This window comes from Cricetulus griseus, assembly GCF_003668045.3.
Source record: "Cricetulus griseus strain 17A/GY chromosome 1 unlocalized genomic scaffold, alternate assembly CriGri-PICRH-1.0 chr1_1, whole genome shotgun sequence".
Classification (NCBI taxonomy): domain Eukaryota; kingdom Metazoa; phylum Chordata; class Mammalia; order Rodentia; family Cricetidae; genus Cricetulus; species Cricetulus griseus.
The window spans coordinates 196,042,270-196,063,995 of NW_023276807.1; the positions used below are offsets into that span (position 1 = coordinate 196,042,270).

Here is a 21,726-nt window from a genome sequence, read left to right on the forward strand (position 1 = left end):
GCCTAACAGCAGAGGGGAAATAAAGGATCTTTTATATCTTAGAGAGCCTGAAACTCTAGGGTCAAGCTTAGCTCCTGGATTTGCCCCAATGTCTTTCTTAGAAGCCACCAAGCTTATTATTAAATGGTCTCCAGCCACTTGAGATTGTGTCCCTCCTAAATGTCCTACCATTGGAATAGCACAGGCACACACTCCACATAACTTACTGGTAGAGATTTTTCACAGACTGCTCAGTGTTAGTCAGGCTGAAACATGGCACTTCTCTCTTCAGGTCATCCACCTCCCCTCGGCAGAAGCCCACCCTAGCGGGAAGCTGCAACTGGACATTGTAGGACTCTTTGGGGCGGGTTCCAAGAAACTGAAGGCCGTTGGCAGGATAGAGAAAGATGGCGTAGGTATCAGATCCATCAGATGCCAGAACCACCTGGAAAGTGTTCCGCTGTGAACAAATAGGAATTGCAAACATCCTTAAACAAACAAATAAACAAAAGGAGAAAAGCAGAATGTAGGCAAGGTTCCAGAGTCTAAAATCCTCTTTAGGAATTCCCCACATTGCTTTTAAGTACAGTCACCTTTAGAATGTTCTCTTCAAATTACAAATATTACTTTGGAAGCTATACGAGTTATTACTCTAAACCTCTTCTACCATTTAGATCAATAGTTGGATTATGCACAAGTAAACATGGGTTAAGAAACCTCTGGGTTGTAGGGAACTGGAGGAAGATAACAAACACTAAGGATGCTTGAAAAAGCCATATGGAACCCTACCTGTCAAAACATATACACAACAGACGTTTAAAGGGAGTTGCTTTACATGGGGGGAATGCTCCTCCTATCAGCCACAGCTGTCAAATTAAAAAGCCCAGTGCAGTCTTGGCAGTGGTGGCGCACGCCTTTAATCCTAGCACTCAGGAGACAGAGGTAGGCTGAGCTCTGAGTTCAAGGCCAGCCTGGTCTACAAAACTAGTTGTTCTAAGACAGCCAGGGCTATACAGAGAAACCCTGTCTGGAAAAACAAAGACAAAACAAACACACAAAAAAGAGCTCAGTGTCAAGTGTAGGATACCTCCCACACAAGTTGCTGGTCAAGGGTGTTACAGAGCCACCCATACCAATGCTGGCTCTACCGACCCGGCAGTGATAGCTGATGACACTACACATGTAGATCAAAGGACTTGGAGAAATCAACCCAGTGCTAACTGGAAGTTCCCAGGCCTGCTAACGAAGGTTGTTGAGGGAGAAAAGTCACCAAGAGAGACAGTTGAGAACTACAAAACAAAAGCTCTGGCAAGATGTGCTCATGGTCCCAGCACTTGGGAGGCAGAGGCAGGTGGATCGCTGTGAGTTTGAGGCCAGCCTGGTCTACAGATAGAGTTCCAGGACAGCCAAGGCTGTTACACAATGAAACTCTGCCTTGGGGTTATTAAAACAAATAAAGGACACAAAGTTGTGAGTGGACAGGAAAGAGGGGAGAGTGAATATATTGAAATATACTGTATAAATGTAGGAGTTCTCAATAAATAACTTTAAAATAGTGTATTTAAATTTTTTTAAGGTTGCAAGCTTCTCCAGTCCAAACTCTTTTGAGTCTTCCCATAACCCAAGACTTAGTTTGTAATCTTGTGTCTCAGCATCTCTCATTTGGACCATCCATCCATCATCCATCCATCCATCCATCCATCCATCCATCCATCCATCCATCCACTCAATGCCTACTGCAGGTCAAGCCTCAGTCAGAAACTGACTGATCAAAAGGCCTTCTCACTGCTCTTACAACCACAATGTAGATGAGGAAACAGACCCAGGGACTTGCAAATGTGCTTAAGGTTGGGCAATGTGTAGTGGTGGCAGCCAGCCACCACAGAGCTCATGCCCTGCAACAGTCAGCCATCTGAACTCTACTAAGCCTTTCAAGGGTGTGTGCTCTGACCCAAACTCCCAGGTTTGGCTTCACTACACCCTCAAAACACTGTTTATTAGTTCCCACTCCTACTATGTGCTTTGATGCTGTGTTCTTTCTTATTTCCCTGCACCGAGAAAACCTTAACCTTCAAGCACTGCCCCCTGATGGGCTTAGTGAGATTCCCTATGGAACCTCTCCTATTCTCTAGCAACCGCTCTGTTGGCTTCTGGTATGAAGCCAGAAGTTGCCTGGTTTGGTTTTAAATCCCATTCACTAACTCGTTTGAATATTAATTCAACAGGGTCAAGTACCTGCTGAGCCAAAACATTATGTTTAATGCTGCAGGTTCAAGGAAAGTGCCAAGGTCAGTGACTATGCCCCAAGATCCCACATTTAGGATAGGGAAACAGCCAGGATTGAGAGTTACTTGGGACAGGGATGGTGGCAGAGGTCACAAGAGAAAGGAGGGTGTTTAGGACATCAGAGTGGGGGTGGGGTGGCGACACAGTGGCAGACAGTGAATGCAGATAAACACTGCAGGAGCCAGAAGGAGACAGGAGAGATGGAGCTGACTTAATACCCAGGTGAGTCTGAAATCACTCCTGGGAATTTCATTTACTCAGTTTCAACAGGATCTCCTGCCTTTAGCACCTTCTTCCACCAAAGAATCAGTTAAGGGATACTTAACTTGTTTCTCTCATAGACCATATTTGTTTTACAATTTAATAGGGAAACTGGAAAGGTTTTTTTTTTTTTAGTTTTTTTTTTTTAGTTTTTCAAGACAGGGGTTCTCTGTATTGCTTTGGAGCCTGTCCTGGAACTCACTCTGTAGACCAGGCTGGCCTCGAACTCACAGAGATGCGCCTGCCTCTGCCTCCCGAGTGCTGGGATTAAAGCTGTGTGCAACCAACGCCCGGCTGGGAAGAGATTTTTTAAAGTAATGCTTTATAAAGACGATGAATGATAGGAAAACTACTTATTGATACCATTACCGCCTCCATTTTGCTAAACAAAACAAAATTGGGAACAGGGAAGAACCTCAAATCTGAATTCAAGAAAGGAATATGTCCTTGTGGTTTTTCTTATTCTACAACTTCTCAAATGTTAATTTTTACCTTTCCATCATCTAATGCTATTGATGGACTGATGTTGGGCTGATTGAAAAAAAATGCAGATATTAATATGGTTTTCAAGAAGAAGCAAATCTATGCATTCCTCTGGTTCTCTAACTAGAAGAGTCTGCTTGCCCTCCCTGGTTTTTTGTTTGTTTGTTTGTTTGTTTTAAAAAAAGGTTCATTTACTCAGTTCCCACCTACTACATTAACAGTTGTAGTTCTCTGTATCTCCTCGGCAAAGCTTGACTCTTCCTCAAAAGGTCAGAATCTCTCAAAATTTCCACCTCAGGTACATGCCTAATACATGTCATCAGTCAGGGTGGGGCCAGTCATGGCAAGAGTTTTATTTCAGTCACAACAAAGTTCAACGAGGGAGATAAAAGAAGAGGAGCTAAGAACCCCAGCCTTAAATAACCAACTGTGGAGGCTGCTGGCATGGCGGCCACAGTCAACATCGAAAGATAAGGGAGAGCCCAGGTTCTAAATTTAGAGAAATTCTATAAGATAAGGGCTGTCTACATTTGGAGAACAGAAGGGGGATGGGGAGCTGGGTAAAAGTAAGGAGGGCTGTGATGCGAGAGTCTGGCTTTTAACTAAGGAATCTGTACATCTAATGCTTTGTTTATTCGTGTCAACTAAAATGCCTTCAGTGTCTTTTCTATGTCACCTTTCGACAAGCACTCAAGTGTTTAATTTTCTTCTCTCCACTAAAAATAGGCAAATACCAGAGGAAAAAACAACAAAAATTTCCTTTTAATATAATTTATGATCCCAAAGTACACTCCAAAAGAGTTGAGCTGCTTGAAAACTACCCACACATGAACAGACCCCTTGTCAGGCTGCAGACTTCCACACAGAACCGCTAAGAGGCCACTTCACAGGTCCTGAAGGGCCCCTCCTCAATGATACCCTTTGACTGCTTTCCAAAGGGAAAGGTCCTCACATTCCCAGAGACAAGCTTTCTAAGAGCCCGGAGGGCTCCAAGGCTCTGAAGGGAAACCCTCAGATGGACTGCCAAATGCTACACGAGGGTCACTGGCTCTCAACTTCCCTGGTATCCCAGAGAGGAGTGGGGCTCTCCACAGGGTGAGGGGCAGCAGAGAGAGAAGGCTGCCTAAGCTGCAGTGCCTCCAGTTTCCTGTTGAGACAGAGAACCTCCTCCTTCACAGAAACCATGCAGGAGCTGGGAAATCCTTTCCAGATACAGAATGTGGCCTTTCAGTGTTGATCTGACACTGGCAGTCAGGCTGATGGAAATAAGATATCACCCTGCAAGTGTCATCTTTCCCACAAGGGAACTGCCTCTCCAGCCTTATCAAAATGATAACAAAATTAGAAATGAAATGATCCCTTCGTGGGGACAAAGTTCACACTAAGGACATGTGTTCTCTGTTGTAAGATCACTGAATTCTGGCCTCCCATGCTTGGTGTGAACACCAACCTCCACTCACTGAGCTCTTCTTCCCCCATTCCTGTGAGACACTGGCATTCTCAGGGTGTTCCCTATTCATGTCTGTACTGCAGGGTTAAGAAAAATGCCCAAAACTTTCAAGTTCCCCATAGCGTGTCTTCCCTCATAGGTAGGCTTCAGGACATTGGCAGCTTTTTTCTTCTTCTTCTTCCTTTTTTTTTTTTTTTAATTTAAATTAGAAACAAGCTTGTTTTACATGTCAATCCTAGCTCCCTCTCCCCTCCCTCCTTCCCTGCCCCACACCAAGCCCCATCCAATCCCCTTTCTGCTCCCCAGGTAGGGTGAGGCCTTCCATGAGGGGATCTTCAAAGTCTGTCTATATCATTTGGAGCAGGGCCTAGGCCCTCCCCCATGAGTCTAGGCTGAGAGAGTATCCCTCTGTGGCATGGGCTCCCAAAGTCCATTCGTGAACTAGGGATAAATAGTGATCCATTACCAGAGGCCCCATAGATTGCCCAGGCCTCGCGACACCCAAGTTCAGGGGGTCCGGAACAGTCCCATGATGGTTTCCCAGCTATTAGTCTGGAGTTCATGAGCTCCCCCTTGTTCAGGTCAGCTGTTTCTGTGGGTTTCTCCAGCCTGGTCTTGACCTCTTTGCTCATCACTCCTCCCTCTCTGCAACTGGATTCCAGGAGTTCAGCTCAGTGTTTAGCTTTGGGTGTCTGCTTCTGCATTAGCAGCTTTGTAACCCATTTTCATATATCTAGCCATTTTTCTGTTCCCTTTGACTTGCACACGCACGCGCACACACACGTGCGTGTGAAATTAAAAAGCTTCAAATAAATCTGAAGTGCTTGATCAATGACTGTCATCTTTGTACCAACTCAACACACACCATCCCCACATTAAGTCCTCCACTGGCCAACTGTGATGGGTACTATTGATTGTCAAACTAACAGTTTCTAGAGTCATCAAGGAAACAGCCACTGGGCATGTCTCTAAGAAATCATCTTGGTTAATTACAGTGGGAAGCCCCATCCTAAATATAGACACCACCATTTCCCTGGGCTGGATCCCCAACTGCACACAAAAGGGAAAGCCTAGAATCAGCATTCACCTTTCTCTGCCTCCTACAGATATAATATGACCAGCAGCCCTAAGCTCCAGCCACCATGACTCCAACTACAGCCAAGTGAAGCCTTCTTTGCTTTATCTGCTTTCCCAGGTATCACAGTAAGAGGAAAATGACTAACACATCATCTTTCCACTCATCTCCAAGTCACTGTCTTGTACCCCGTCATCCTCTTCCCAAACGTCAGCACCCCCATCTTTCTCCCAGGACACAGCCTAGCTCAGTATAAACTCTTCAGCCACCTCATTCTCAATTCCTATTCTTGTCGAATAAAAACATCCCACATACATACTGCATAACTCAGTTCTCGATAACACCCTCCCCCAAATGAGAACACAATAATAACCCTCCCTTGAAAGCAAAAACACACAGAACAACAGATGAGTCCACATCAGTACTCAGCTCTTGCAGCCATAACTTCTTTGCTCTACGAAGTGACAGTTCAGGAAATGTCAGCCTCACTGAGTGGACAAACACTTTGTTTTATTAGTTCACATGTTTTCTGTAGTTACACCACGGCATTCCTGCATGCCAGGTAGAACATTCCATCACACCCAATGTGAGCATCCATGCAGAGAATGAACATGAACAGAATCACTTTACACTGTGAAGATAGCATTCCTCTGATGTCAAGTTTCCAGTAACTGTAACATTAAGATTACTACACCAGATGTAAGAAAACTATGTAGAAATCATAGGCTCCTCCAGGCAAAGGAGATTCATGTGTGCCAAAATCTACCTAAAGAAAAAAAAAAAAAAATCAAACCAAGAGCTCAACCCTAGGGCTTTCAAGTTTTCAGAAGAGCCTTCCACAGGAGTAATTGAAAACACATCCTGTGCACACAGCCCTCACTCAAATCCCTAAATTCACTCAGCCAAGGGCAAAATCTGAAGAAAAGTTAAGACAAACAGACAAAGAGGAAAAAAAACCAACAGTGATTCAGAAAACCCTCCAAGTAGAGTCCTTATAGAAGGCCAGAAGGTGGGCTCAGCAGGTTAAGCCCTTGCCTAGAAATCTGAGTTCAAGCCAGGCTGTGGTGGCACACGCCTTCAATCCCAGCACTCTGGAGGAGGCAGAGGCAGGCGGATCTCTGTGAGTTCGAGACCAGCCTGGTCTACAAGAGCTAGTTCCAGGATAGGCTCCAAAGCCACAGGGAAACCCTGCCTCAAAAAAAAAAAAAAAGAAAAAAAAAAATCTGAGTTCAATTCCAGCAACCCATATGAAAGAAGAGAACTGGCACCAGGAGATTCGTCTCCCAAATTCTTCATGTGTACCATGTTGTATATACACACACATCTACAAATACACATCCATACACATCACACTAACACACGTACCATACATATCACACATACCATGCACATACACTATACACACAAACATACACATACCATGCACACATACCATTGACATACATCATGCACAGTGAATAAGCACACATTACATATACCATACACATATACATACCAAACATAGACACATACATCATGCATACACCATATGCACATACACATATTCACATACCATAGACACACACATCATGTACATAACACACATCATATGCACACACACACACATATTCATACATACACACAAACACATACATAACGCACACTCACAGATACACACACACATCATCCACGGGCATACATCATACACACACCATGCACACACAAATACAGACCACACACATGAAGACACAAATCAAATCACAGAGACAGACAGACAGACAGACAGACAGACACACACACACACACACACACACAGATAAAAAATAAAACAACCAAATCCTTACGTAATGAATACCATGCCACTATTACATGGCAGGAACAAAAAAACCAGCACTTGGTCTTATCAAGCCAACATGGGCAAGTACCTGGCTGAGCACCTGCACATCTCAGATTTCATAGGTGACAGTGGCTGCTTAAAAATTCACCTCAGTTAATTCTTATGACAACCCTATAAAGTCAGTACTGTCACCTCATTCTACAGCTTACAAAATGAAAACTGAGGAGCCATGTCTTCCAAGACTACTTCTACAGTGTTCTCTATTTTGTCACTGATTTCACAACCACCTGGAAGGCAAAATGCAAAGAAGAATTATTGGGCCTATGGATGTGGCTCAGTCATAAAGGACTTACCTAACCTGCATGAGTCCCAGAACTGCAAAACTGAAGGAGTGGGGAAATGGTGCAGTGTGCCAAGTGCTTGCTGGCTAAGGAAAAGGACCTGAATTGGATCCCTAGGACACACATGAAAAAAACAAGTCATGGTGTCGTAGGTCTGTAACCCCACAGCCAGGAAGACAGCCATGGGGAGCTTACCAGCCAGCAATCCTAGATTGCTCACTGGGTTAAAGGCACTTACCATGTAAGCCTGATAACCTGAGTTCAATTCCCAGATCCTACAACAAATAGAAGAAAACTGACTCCAAAGTTGTCCTGTGACCACTACACGTCATAGCGCATGTGCGCGCACTCATGCTCGTGTGTGTGTGTGAGCGCGCGCGCGCGCGCACACACACACACACACACACACACACACACACACACACAGAGAGAAACAGTCAAAGAAAGCTTGCTGATGAAATGAGAAAATTAACAAACTATATCCACACCCAGGTACAGCAACCCTCATGTCAAATAAGCTTTAATACACCCGGGACCCACAGCTGTCTCAAAATCCCAGAGCCTCTGTGCAAACACTTCTTGTTCTAATTCTTCTTCATCTTTTTTTTTTTCCTCCTGTGGAAAAAGACCAATTCAGCTTAACTCTCCTCTGGAGCAGCAGACTCCTAATTGAAAGTGCCAGTGCCATCACAAGTGTCCTAGCAACTTCACCCCAGTTCACACTTCCTTTGAAGGAAATATGGCTCAAAGAACTGTCCAAGTCCTAAGGCCATGAAAGAACAATAAAATGCAAACCTTACATATTGGCAGTCTTCAGGAAAAAAAGCACAACTGGTATTTTAACTACTTACATGACGCTTATACGATTCATGCACAGAAAATAGGTCTCACATTGAAAAGTTTAAGGGAAAACATGGAGTGTTGAAAATCTTGCCTTTGCCTCACCTAAGGCAGATTTGGAAATCATTTTCTCTTCTGTCATCTGTGATATGAACATAATCCTTGCACTTATCCTATAGGACTGTATCTAGTAGAAGGGGCAGAAAGATGGCTCCCGGGATCCTCTTCCAGGGGACCTGTGTTCAATTCCCAGAAGCACCCACATAGTGGCTCACAACCATCTGCAACTCCAGTTCCAGGGAGATCTGATGCCCTCTTCTGAACTCCATGGGCACTTATGTACATGGTGCACAGACATACATGCAGGCATCCCATATATGCAAAATAAAAATTTTAAAAACCTAAATAAAGAGAGAAGAAATGACAGCTTGGATAAACAGACTACTGAACAACTGTCTAAAAAGTGTGTGCCCTTTGGCCCTTACTAACTGATGTCATCAGAAAGAGCTCTCAGGCTGGGTCCTGACTCAGCAGACACAGTGCCTGTCCAGCATGTAGAGAACTCTGGCTTCAACTCTGATCCCAGCATTCACTGCATAGGGTATGATGCAGTACACCTATTATCTCAACACTCAGTCAGAGGTGAAGGCAAAAGTATCAGAAATTCAAGGTCATCCCCCATTACAAGGAGTTTATGGCTAACCTGGGATACATGAGACCCCATCTTAAAAGAGAAAGAGACGGGAAAGGAGGAGCTTGCCAAAAGCAAAACAAACAACAACAAAAGGAACAATCCTCCACTTAAAATCTTTCAAAGGCTGCCCTCTGTCCAGGAACTAAATGTACAGTCTTCAGGAGACAACCTCTCTCTGCATGGGGCCCTCCAGCCTTAAGTCCCACCACCCTTTCTGGCATTAAGCCAGAGCAGAGGTGATGCATGCTCCGCCTTCTATCCTGAGTTAACTAACCTTGATTGTTCACTGAAACCTCCCAGATGGTTCCTTGAAACAGGAAGGGTTTAGAGGAAGCTCTCTAAGTACAGGGCCTACTACACTTACCATAATAAAAGGTTATCAATGATGTCCATACTAAATGTAAGGCTCTTTGGGATAAGAGCAGTCCACTCAGTGTCTACCTCAGCGCTGACATAAAGAGACTGTATAATTCTAAATTAATAAATATCAACTATGTTTAAATAGAAAAAAATACATATATATATGGCTATATGACATGTTGCTTTTTTTCCCCCAAGGTTACAAGAGAATCCATAGTCACTGAAGTGCAGTGCAAGCATGAGGACCTGACTTTGAACCACAACCCACATAAAAAGCAGAGCATGGCAGCACACTCGAAATCTCAGCTCTGGAGAGAGAAACAAGTAGATCCTTAGGGCTCACTAGCCAACAGGCTAGCCTAATTGGAGAGCCCCAGGTCCCAGAGAGACCTGAGCTGCAAAACAAGGTGGTGGCTCCAGGGTAAGGACATCTTGAGGTGATCTCTGGTCTCTACATGCATGCACACATATATGGGTGCACACCCTCATTCATAAATGAAATATTTAAAAACTGTAAGAAAATGTAATGAAATATAAAAATTGGTGACCTAGCTACTTGTATTAAAAATGTTTATTCTGTTTCTATTATTAGCTTGTTATATATGATTTTAGGTAAATGTTTAAAAAATTATGAATGAATGAGTGTGTGAATGAAACCTAACAGTTGAGCCTATCTTCTCTAGCCCAGGGCACAGTGGGCACAAAGAAAGCAGTGATTGAGTTGAATTCTGCTGTACTCTGTTGAACTGTAATTAAGATCTCAAACCCACGCATTACAAGGTTAGTCAGTAAACAAAAAGAGATGTTACCTGTCAAGTAAGAAACCATATTTTCTAGACCTTTGCTGAACTTTAGGAAACAGGTCTCTTTGGTGAGGAAGCAGCAACGGTGGGCAAGCTCTTAACCTCCTAGGGAAGATAGGACTATTTCTGTAGCCAAGAAACACTAGGAGTTAAAAGTAAATATGGCTTTGTTCCTGGTCTATGCCATTTTACACCCAGGTGGAATTTCACAGGAGGACTCTGCCTCTACCTACACTAGGATTGAGGCAACCTACTCTGACCCCACCCATGGCAATTTCACACATTGCCAAGACCCAAGCCTGGGGCAGAGCTGTTTGTGCTTTCTCCAGTGAGACTGCAGAACACAGTCTCCTGAAGAGGGGAAGTATGCACACTGTTACCTCAAGGGCAATGTGGCAAAAGCTACAAAGAGCTTATTAAAAAGCCCCTTTCTGGGATTCAGCTAAGGCTGCAGAGTGATTTGACTCTTAACAGTGTTTCAAGGGGCTAGAGAGGTGGATCAAGAGCATTTGTTGTTGCCCTTTCAGAGTGCTAGTTCAAATCCCTGCACCCACATCAGTCAAGCAGCTCACAAGTGCTTTAACTCCAGCTTCAGGGAGTCTTCTGGCTCTACTGACACCAGCAGACACAGAGACGCATACACATGAATAATAAAAAAATTAAAAAGCACTCCTTACTATTATAATAAAAGCACAGAAACAACAGTGGTAATTGTCATAAATGCATTGGGTGAGATCTTATACAGTCATAAATGCTACATAAATGCAACGACTGAAACGGCAATATGGGCACTACGAACCCACTATTGTTAATGGCAACAATGATATTCCTAAGAAATAGCTGGAAATCTAGCCGGGTGGTGGTGGTGGAGCACACCTTTAATCTCAGCACTCAGGAGGCAGAGGCAGGGGCAGGCAGATCTGAGTTCGAGGCCAACCTGGTCTATAGAACGAGTTCCAGGACAGCCAGAGCTACACAGAGAAACCCTGTCTCCCAAACAAAACCAAAAACAAACTAAAAAGCTAGATCTCTTAATACAAAAAAAAAAGTTAAGTTTAACGGTGGTGTTGTTCCTTTTTTACTTTCCTGAATTTTCCAATTTTCCCTTCAATGAACATATCAAATATTTGTGCACTTATAAGTGACTCCAGAAATAAACTGTAAAGTACCTTAGGGCCCCAGGGTCTTTGGTATCTGTACCTCAAAGCAGTTTTCTTTGCCGATTTGGTCACATTACGGACCCTTGGAACACGCAAAGACACAACAGACTTCACTCCCAAGCCGCCTAAGCACTGGTTTCATCCGGTTCAACGGATGGGCAGAGGAAGAAACTCCAAGCCAAACCCCTTAGTTCCCCCTCAAAATCCAAGCCCATCCCCCTTCAATTTGCTCTCAACTGCAGGGCATCCCTCACTTACCTCCCTCGAGGGCGCAGCCCCGCGCCTGACCTCCTCGTAGGCGCCCACATGCTCCCAGGTGGCCAGGAAGGCGTGGGTGGGGGTGAAGCCGGACAGCGGGAAGGCTTTGCGCACGTAGCGACCCGCCAGATCCAGCACAGGCAGGGAGGTGTCCTCGCGGTATAGGATCCGGCCCCTGCCGTGACTAGTGTCGATGTCAGCCAGGAAGGGGGCGATGGCTGGGAAGTCAGTAGGAAAATCATCATCCACATATTGAGTCTCCCTAGGGAAATCCTGGGTGGAGATGATGCCGTTGGTGCCCACCTGCAAGAAGGACCACGAGGAGGGTGAGATGGTTCAGCGGGTAAGGGCACTTTGCCTGACGACTGGAGCCCCAGGATCAGGATCCACATGGTGGAAGGAAAAAAAAAAAAAACTGGTTGTTCTCTAACCTTCACACGCACGAGGTGGCACGTGCCACCCCATAAACATATTAAAAAAAAAAAAATAGTGGCGGTCGCCCAAGCCCAAAGGGCAGCCACCACGCTCCAGTCGTACACGCCTACTGGCTCTGCTCGAACCAATAAGTCGCCCTCTCCTCGCTGATTAGGAGACACTTTCTGGGACAACCAGCTCAACTTCAGTGATGGTCCTTTTCCTACCCCACCGCTCCAGCGTAGTGCGACCCGCAAGTGCGGTCGCCCTGGAACCCGCCCATCTGCACGAACTCGTCCACTACTACACGCCCTGGGCGCCCCGTTCTGGAGAAGACAGCCCTGTCTACGTGCACAGCCTCCCACCGCCCTAAACGCAAACGCCCCTAGCAGCCTCAACATGGCCCATCTTCCTTCCTGCTTAGGATGCCATCAAAGTAGAAGGTTCGGTCTTAGCACCCCCTTGAGAGATGATCCTCATTCCTGCACAGCAGGGCTCACGAAGCTGCAGCACCGTGGCAGAGCCTGGTCCCCAGAGGGACGACAGCTGGGCAAAGAGGCTAGTTGTTCCCCTCCCAGGACACCCTGGGAAGCTACGAGACCCTCACCCAGCGGCGCACCTCCGGGTCCTAAACTTACGTAGAGGTCGCTGAACTGGGCATCGTAGAAGCGTAAGGGTACTGCCAGCTTCACGGCTGTTGAGCTTTCGTCGTCGCCCTCCGGCAGCAACTGGTCTCCCCACGACTCTCCGTAAGGGAAGAGCTCATCAGGACGCAGAGCCCCTACTCGCGGCAACAGCAGCAGCAGCAGCAGCGACAGCGGCGCTAGCCGCCCTGCTGCTGGGTCCCGCGACATGCTAGCCTCTCCCTGGCTTAACCCTTGAGTCAGCGCGTCTCTGCGGGCCGCACTGCCTGCTGATCTCCAACCTGGACCTCTAGTCCGCACTGCGTGCCCGCCCAGCGCGCCGATTGGCTACGGCTCTTGGACATTGACCAATCAGCAACTCTGAGAAAGTTCGCCACCGGCCACTACATCTGGTTCTCATTAAGTTTTCTAAGACTGCGGTAGTTCGCTGGAGCGGTGGGGCTGGGAAGGTGAGGCTGCTGGCCGGTTGCTCCTAGACTAACCCCCCCCACCCTCCTTTATGGGCTACCACGCTGCAGGAGGTGACCTCACACCCTGGCGCCCCCCCCCACCCCGAGCGTATATGCATCTGCAGGCTGAAGCGCCTGTGCGCGCTGGGTTCGCAGAGCGAGAGAGCGTGACGAGTTTATACACAGGGGTTCGTGCCCTGCCCTAGGGTCCGGGTTACCCCTCTCACTTGAGACCCGACCCCTGGATAAAGACTGAAAGGAGCTTTGTCTCCATCCCGGGACTGCTCCGCCCCACCCAAACTTCCTGCTGAGAAGCGTGGCTTGTGAAAGGCTGACTCCCAAGTTCCATCCCAGCGCTGGCTTGTGCTGGGATGACTCCGCCACTCTTTGAAATGTCCTCCCTCGTTGTTTGCCTTCCCAGGGGAAAACCGCCCCAGGGCAGACGGTGAATCTCATGAATCTCCTCGAATTGGAGCCTGGAGTGAAGCGACCAGGCGCCAGGGCGGGTCCATCAAGTGCTGCCCCCCTCCAACCCCCCAAGCCTGAGAGTATAGGAATTGTCCTAGCAGGAGGCCTCAGAGTAGGTAACCTGAGCTGCCCTGCAGGACTAGAAACCTCACAACCTAGAAAGCAGCTGCGCTGGTGTGGGGAAACCCCTCCACGGTAAATATCTTTTCGCAGCCTCAGGAGCCAGATGAGATTTTATTACCATTTTATTATCAGGAGCTTGAAATTTCCCACAAAGTCTGTTTCCTTTCTCGGCCCTGTCCACCCACCCACCCCCCTTAGAAGCAAAGGTAATTTAAAAGAGAAAAGGGTCCGGGTTTAGAAATACTTTAAGGGACTCTTTAAAAACAGCTCTTTAAATGGTATGGGATTGGTAGGGTGTTAGTGGGGGGCAGGGGAGGCGGGAAGGGAGAGGGAACTGGGATTGACATGTAAAACAATCTTGTTACTAATTTAAATTAAAAACGGAGAAAAAAACAGCTTTTTGTTTGTTTATCCCTGCAATGTAATTCTTTAAAACCCAAGGGGTCAAATACTAAAATCCTTTAAGACAGCGGCCTGTAAGACTCAGAATCAACACAACAACAACAACAACAAAAAGTTCCCAAAGCAGTTTGCTTCCCCAAGCTGGAGAGAGGTATGTTTGCTCTTATAAAAAACAAAACTTATGCTTGCACAAGTTTTTCTCATTTTTTTTTTTCTGGGATCAAGTATTTACATGTTTCTGAGGACAAAATGAAGTCTCAAAGACCTGAGGTGATTGGACTTGTCCAAGGTCACCTTCAGTTACTCTCCCCTCCCCCCATAGATGCCTCCACTGGCCCGGTGATCTCTCAATTCAGCATAATAACAGCTAACACTAATTGGTGGTCTGTCCTACAAATTAGTGGTGTGGCAAACTCCAAGAAGGAATCCTCACATGCTGACTTTGTAGTATTCACTCCTTTGTATAAGCCCCCACCCCCACCCAACAGTGGGCTAACCTGTGCATTTTAACCAACAGAACACAGCCAAAGTGATGAGAATCCACTTCAGCGACCCTTCTGTCTGGCCAGCCAACACTGATGTCTCCATTGATTGTGAGGAAGCCAGATATTGTATTCAGGAAGCAATATATAGGCAAAGAACTGGCAGCCTCTGGCCATCAGCCAGCAAAAAAACAAATTCTGCCACCAGCCACAGCCCTGGCTGACTTTGGGTGCAGCCTTGTGAGAGACCCTGAAGCAGAGGTCTCAGTTAAGCTGACCCAGATTCCTGATCCACAAGAACCCTGAGACTTAACTAAAATATGTTGTCTTAAACCATTACATTTAAGAAGCGTTGCTGCACAGCAATGGGTAACAGAATCGAATGGACACCATGCTAAGGAAACTAAGCTTGGAGAGTTGGTTTAAACAGTGATTATTGTCTCATGACCGGTGTGTATCAGAGCTTAGATTTGAACCCAGTTTTGTCTAATCTCTAAACTTCTACCCTCAACCTCCAATCATATGGATGCAATGGCATTTTTACTTTGCAAAGTAGCTTAGGTTACTTCTCTTGCTTCATCTCTGGCTATTGCCACCACCTCTCAAGTGTCACCTATATTTCCTGGTGCAGAATAATCACATGCTAGCCCCCTTTCCTATGGTGAGTTCCCAGTCAGTCATTAAGCAACACTTTGCATCCTTCAAGAAGAGTTCCTGGAAAACACAGCCTGATTAGAAAGAAACCCTGTCTTGCTTAGCACCTGCCCTGGGCTTACCATGATGGTATCTCCACCCACACATCCCTCTTATGAATCCCTTAGCCATCATCAGTGTGTTTTGGGAACAGGAATTTTGTCAGAGCTTGTCACGGATGCCTAGAAATTCAAGAAGTATTTGTTGGGGCTGGAGAGATGGCTCAAGGATTAAGACTTCTTCCAGAGGTTCTGAGTTCAATTCCCAGCAACCACATGGTGGCTCACAACCATCTGTAATGTGATCTGGTGCCCTCTTCTGGCACGAACTGTATACATGATAAATAAATAAATAAATAAATAAATAAATAAAAAGAAGTGTTTGTTGAGTGAGTGAAGTCAAGCAAGGCATCCTGGGAGTAGGACCTGGGTCTGCTGACTCAGAACTTTCTTTCCTCTCGGTCACCTTTTCTACTGCCTAGTTTGTAATCCTCTTTACCAGGCTGCCTAGCAACCCACCTGCTACTGTGCCCCAGTTCTCTGCATTCTTTCATTCATTCATTCAATATTCCTGCAAGCTTACCATGACAGGTAAGATGACCTGGCCCTTGACCCTACAAGTTCATGATCATGTTCAGAAAACAAAGCATAAATACAAAGCTGTAACATTCCATGCATTCACCAGCAAAATGGGCAAACCTGGCCTTTGAAACTAAAGATATAACTTTGAGTCCAATGCAATCTGAATACCAAGAAGTGGGTCCAGGAGAGAAATGGCTGGAATGAACAGCCCTGTTTTCCTGAATTCTTAAAATATGAGGCTTTGGACAGCTGTACTTAAACAGACATTCCTTAGACCTTCTACTTTATTTTTAAATAAGTCTGGCACCAAAAGAGAGGCTTCTCTTTTAAAAAATGTCACTTTGTGTCTTGGGGAAAAGAAAAACTGTCATAGCTGTTTCGCTGTAGTCAGAGTGAAGAGGGAAGAAATGCTTCTCTTGTGCCCACAGCTCCCTTTGCAAGGGTAGAATTTCCATGACCTGTCCAGCTGGCTGAAGAGGCAGAGGCCCCTTCAAGCTGAAGTTATAAAGGACTCCTGTCGAAGTGCTTAGCCCTCCTGTGTTGGGTTCTTACAGTAGACTGACTACTGTTTGAGAATGGAGAGTATTTTATCCACTTCCAATTAGATATGGTACCAAACACCATGCCTTCCCAATATATCTCTAGCTACTTTCCGCAGTTCTGTTTTGTGTGTGTGTGTGTGCTTTGTTTTGTTTGTTTGTTTGTTTGTTTTGGGTTACATTTCTGTTATGAATACCAAGACTTCAAGAATGATGATACTTCCTGTTACTTTGATCAGGAAAATGAAAGCACATTTGCTCCTCAGTGTGCAGATAGATGCAAGTACTCAAGAGCACGTTCCATGCATAATCAGATGAGCATGCTCTATGCGTAGTCAGGAGACCAGAGACATGCAGACACATACACCTACATGTAATTAAAAATAACAGTAAGAGTAAATCTTTAAAATATTCACAATAACAAAATAGAACAATTATAACAATATGTTTTAGTAAGATTTATAAAAAACCTATGCATTATTTATTTCTAGAAATTTTCAGAAAGTTTTGGGGCTGCAGTTGGTTGAACAGATAAGGGGAAAGGCCTGCATGCCTTTCCTCTTTTGTTTAAGAGTTCAACCCTTCCCTTTCTGTTGTGTTCAACCCTTCCCTTTCTGTTGGCCTTTCTCCTAACCTCTAAATACACCCCAGCCAAGTCATTAATTTTTTTCCTCTACTTCCTATTGCCCAATTTTATTTCTCTCAACTTCTAGAGCCTCCACTGAGAAGGAATTTAAACTTGCCTGCTGCCCTCCTTTACACTACAGGGTAAAGGATTGCCCCATCTCCACCAATAGACTGCTCAGATCAGGACCAACTATGAAATAATATGACCAGATCCTCCAGGCATTTTCCAGTCATTTACCTTATAGGACATCTTTGTTATTTCTGGCCCATTTGAAACTTCTTTCTAGAAATTTCTTTGCTCCCTTGTCTTCTCTGGCCATCTTCTTGTAGTCTCCCTTAAGGTTTTCATCTTCTGCCTCCACTGTCTAAAAATATGTCATTATGGTGTCTACTGATCTTCCCTCTCCAAGACACCCTTGAGTGTCCAGACTCTTCAAATGGCCTCTCCTCCCAGCTATAGCCTCAGACCAAGCCCCGAGACTTCCTTTGGTTTTGAACTTACATCTAACCATTTGCTGAGCTACCCCTGAGATGGATGGCTCATGACCTTCACATCAAGAAGAACTGGATCAGAATTTCTAAGTTGCAAGTTTCCTGCAAAGGCGATAGCCATCCCTTTTTTTGTTACCATTATGCGGCTGCAGGTCCTCATCGTCTCTCACTTGCAAACTTTGGTGGAAGAAATGACAGCTTGACTTGCTCATTGCTTATTTCCAACTCCCCACATTCACGCCTTTCATACAAGGAGAATTATTGCTTGCTTAGCTTCTCTTACAGACAGAGGAGGCCATCTGGGATCGTATCTACCTAACTGCCAAAAATCTGCTGAGAGTCTTTTGCTCTCTGGAAGGGCCTTTATAATTGATGGTGAAGGAACTGCTGGCTCTTTCCCTATTCTTGTAGCCTCAAACACAAGTGTAACGTGTTAAACTCAACCAACTATCTTCCAACGGGGGAATGGGCACTATGAGAATAAAGCATGACAAAGCCAAAATGCAGAAAGCAGAGTATCTGAACCAGGCACTGACTACACATCACCATCCCTTTGCTATGTCAGCTTAAGCTACTCTTCTTACCTGCAGCAATCCCCACTCCTTACTAACACACTCTACATCTAAACCCGTGTTCTCTGTGAATTTTAAACATATCTGACTATGACATTATCTCTGTCTTACATGCTTGGGTGGAGCTTCCTCATCTTCAGGGAAAGCTGATGCTGTCCTTCAGTGCTGGGAAGAGATTTATCTCACCTGTCATATCCTGTTCTTTCCAGCTTTACATCCTCAGAGCACTGAGCTATTTCTAGTGCCCTATCCACAAAAACAGCTGGGGCCTGTGGATGATGCTCCTTGCCATTCCCACCTCCAGATCATCCACGCCCACTTCTCTGTCCATCTCTTAGTTTTCACGCAGTTCTACACCTTTGTCCTCTCTCTCTGATGCTCTTATCTACCTTGTACCTTCACTACAGAAAGCTTCTTCCTTTGATCATAGGAGAAGAAAAGAGCCTTAGAAATGTATTCCTTGATGGTCCTGCATGGTCATTGGAATAGGGTCAGAGACACATAGCATCATTTTTGTCTTATGTTTCACAGACTCAGCACAGAACCTGCCACACAGGGCTGTTCAGTAAGCCCTGCTGACATGAATAGGAAAAAATACTGCTAAGAAGGCTTTCCTAACTCCCACAGCTTTTCCTGGATAATCCACTCCCTGATTCTCTGCATTCTTGTTACATTCTTGCTTGTTTCTAGGGGGAAAAAAGTGGGACTTGGGGAAGACAGAAAAAAAAGAGAAACGAGCATACCCACACAAGCTATACTTAGTCATAGCTCCTCAGCCTCTATGTCCGTCATTCAGACTTTATGTCCAGTCCCAGACTCTATATTCCTCAGAGGTTCCAGTTTTCACTTCCTTTAAGACCGTCACAGCTGCCCTTGAAGTATTATGTAAATAAGGGCTGGTCAACTTCTCATGAGTGATGGCCCAAAAGTGACGTCAGTGTGAGCTGTCTGTAGTGAGAGAGCAGCCACATTTCCCGTTGCCTTTGGCTTCCTCTATGCTGCTTCCCTAGATATGCTGCACTTCTCACCAAATCAGATCATCTCATTTCTGTTACATATGACCTGCTGGCCACCAGCACTTCCTCTAGAAGTTGGTACCTGAGTCAGAACGATGCTCCTAAAGCCAACAATAACAATAGCCAGTCCTTACTGAAGCTTCAGTAAATTTCAGGATTCTGTCTGAGGGCTCTTTGTAGTTTTATTCATCCAGTGAGCATGCCCAGTTTTCAGATAAAGAAATGGAGTGGAGAGGGATTAAGTGGCTTTACCAAGAAAAGCAACAGTGAAAAGCATAATTCAAGCCCAGGCTATCTGGATCTAGGATCCAGACTGTTAAACTTCCTAAGACTGGCTCTGATGTTGTGAGCAGTCAGTGACTTCCTCAAAAACATGGGTATCAGCATCATTCTGCCAGCCTGTAAAGGAATGTTCTTGTGTTTCCTATGACTCATGAAGTTAGAATTGTGCCCTCATGACTCGACAAACCTCATAAATATTAGAGAACTGTAAACATCTAAAGTTACAATTTAAGTTAAAGTTTCTATAGACTAAGGAAGTATAAAACTGTGCCCTTTAAAATCCTGCAATGTAGACTTGTTGATGTTATAATTTATTGAAAATTTATTTCACAATAGACATTGCAATGCACTTGCAATCCTTACCACAACCTATGAGATAAGAAAATTTAGATTCTGAACTTTTTAAGTGGCTTGCTGAGGCTCCAACAGCTAGCAGTAGCTAAATGAGGATCTGAATGGCCCCAAAGAACCACATCACACATAAACATAGCTATGCTTCATTAATCTAGAAGCAGAAATCTGATGTGTAAGCCACCCAGAATAACTGGAAAGTTCAAAATTCTTAGAATTCCTCTGAGCATGAACATCAGACATTACACCAAACCCTAAAATAATAAAGAAATGAAGAGTATATAAGGCTCCACAAACTCCACAGTGCTTGGTTCCTTTGATTCAGACAGATTCCATGGTATTGGAATGTTCACATTGAAGGGACCTGCTCCCTTTTGGCAGCCATAACGGACGAACACGTGCTTCTGTGACCTTGTCCTAGACACTAGAAAGTCAGATGCCTGCCTCGTGACAAGGAACCAATCAGAAGTTAGCTGGTGGCGCTATGCTTTATGACTCTGGGACAAGCGCACAGCAATGAAGTAGAGAGCATAGCAACCACCCTGGGAGGGCCTATGGGCCATAACAACCAGTTGGCCAATCAACACAGGGCAAGCCCTCCAAGCCTGGAGGCACACCAATCGTGAGCCTGTGCGTACCCCTAGACACTCCCCTTACGCTGTCCTATAAGATCTCTTGGGAGGCCCTAGGAGCCATCTTTTCTAGCCATCCGCCATGGTGGGTGGGTGAAAGACCCGAGCTAACATGGGGTTAGCTCATTAAATTACAATAAAGCCTCGTGCAGTTTGCATCAAGCTCTCGAATCCGCCTGGTGATTGGGGTGTCCGCAGTCGAGGCCTGGAACCCCGGATACCTGAGTTTTCCTGGGGTCTAACAACATCATACACTCTTAATGTCTCTTCCTACTGAAATACTACTGCCGAGATTAGCCTGGACAGTAGTGAGTTGACACCTTCTCAGTGATGGAAAGGGGGCTGTGTTTCAAGGCTGCTCTTCTTCTTTGTCTTGGGCACTGTGTGTTAACTGTCAGTTTGACACAACTGAGAACCTCTGGGAAGAGAGTCTTAATTAGTAATTGTTTAGATCTTGTTGGACTATAGGCATGTTTGGGGGAATTATCTTGACTATTTTTTTCACCCCAGTACCCAGCAACTATCCTGCTCCTGGTACCAATTTCTGTTCTGGTTTCATTTATATTACTGTGATAGAATATCCTGACAAGGGCTGGAGAGATGGCTCAGAGGTTAAGAGCACTGACTGCTCTTCCAGAGGTCCTGAGTTCAATTCCCAGCAACCACATGGTGGCTCACAACCATCAGTAATGAGATCTGGTGCCCTCTTCTGGCCTGCAGGCACACAGCAGACAGAAACTGTATACATAATAAATAAATCTTTTTAAAAAAATCCTGACAAAAACAACTTAGGTAAGAAGGGATTGTGTTGGTTTGAGTGAGAATGGCCCCCATAGGTTCATATGTTTAAATGCTTAGTAAAAAGACCCAGCCTACTGTGGACAACACCATTTCCTAGGTGGGGCCCTGAACTGTATGAAAGTAAAGAAAGCTAGCAAGCAAGGATCCATGTATATATTCTCTTCCTACTCTTGATTGTGGATATGTTTCCACCAGCTGTTTGAAGTTTTTACATTTATAATTTTCCTGCAATGGTAGACTGCTGTGTGAAATTATATGCCAAATAATCCCTGTCCTAGTCAGTATTCTATTTATGTGAGGAGACACCATGACCAAAGCAACTCTTGCAAAGGAAAATATTTAATTGGGGGCT

General features: G+C 45.1%; 1 protein-coding gene across 1 annotated transcript in view; it reads right to left on the reverse strand.

Annotated features, from left to right (window-relative positions):
* Nucleotides 1–13,220, reverse strand: part of Nid2 (nidogen 2) — a 32,635-nt gene extending 19,415 nt beyond the window's left edge. The window contains exons 1-3 of the mRNA XM_035453079.1: nucleotides 12,859–13,220; nucleotides 11,807–12,109; nucleotides 207–439 (exon numbers count right to left, since the gene is read on the reverse strand). Coding sequence (XP_035308970.1) covers nucleotides 207–439; nucleotides 11,807–12,109; nucleotides 12,859–13,074 — 752 coding nt within the window. The 5' untranslated portion in view covers nucleotides 13,075–13,220. The remainder of the gene's footprint in view (nucleotides 1–206; nucleotides 440–11,806; nucleotides 12,110–12,858) is intronic.
* Between the last annotated feature and the right edge of the window lie 8,506 nt (nucleotides 13,221–21,726).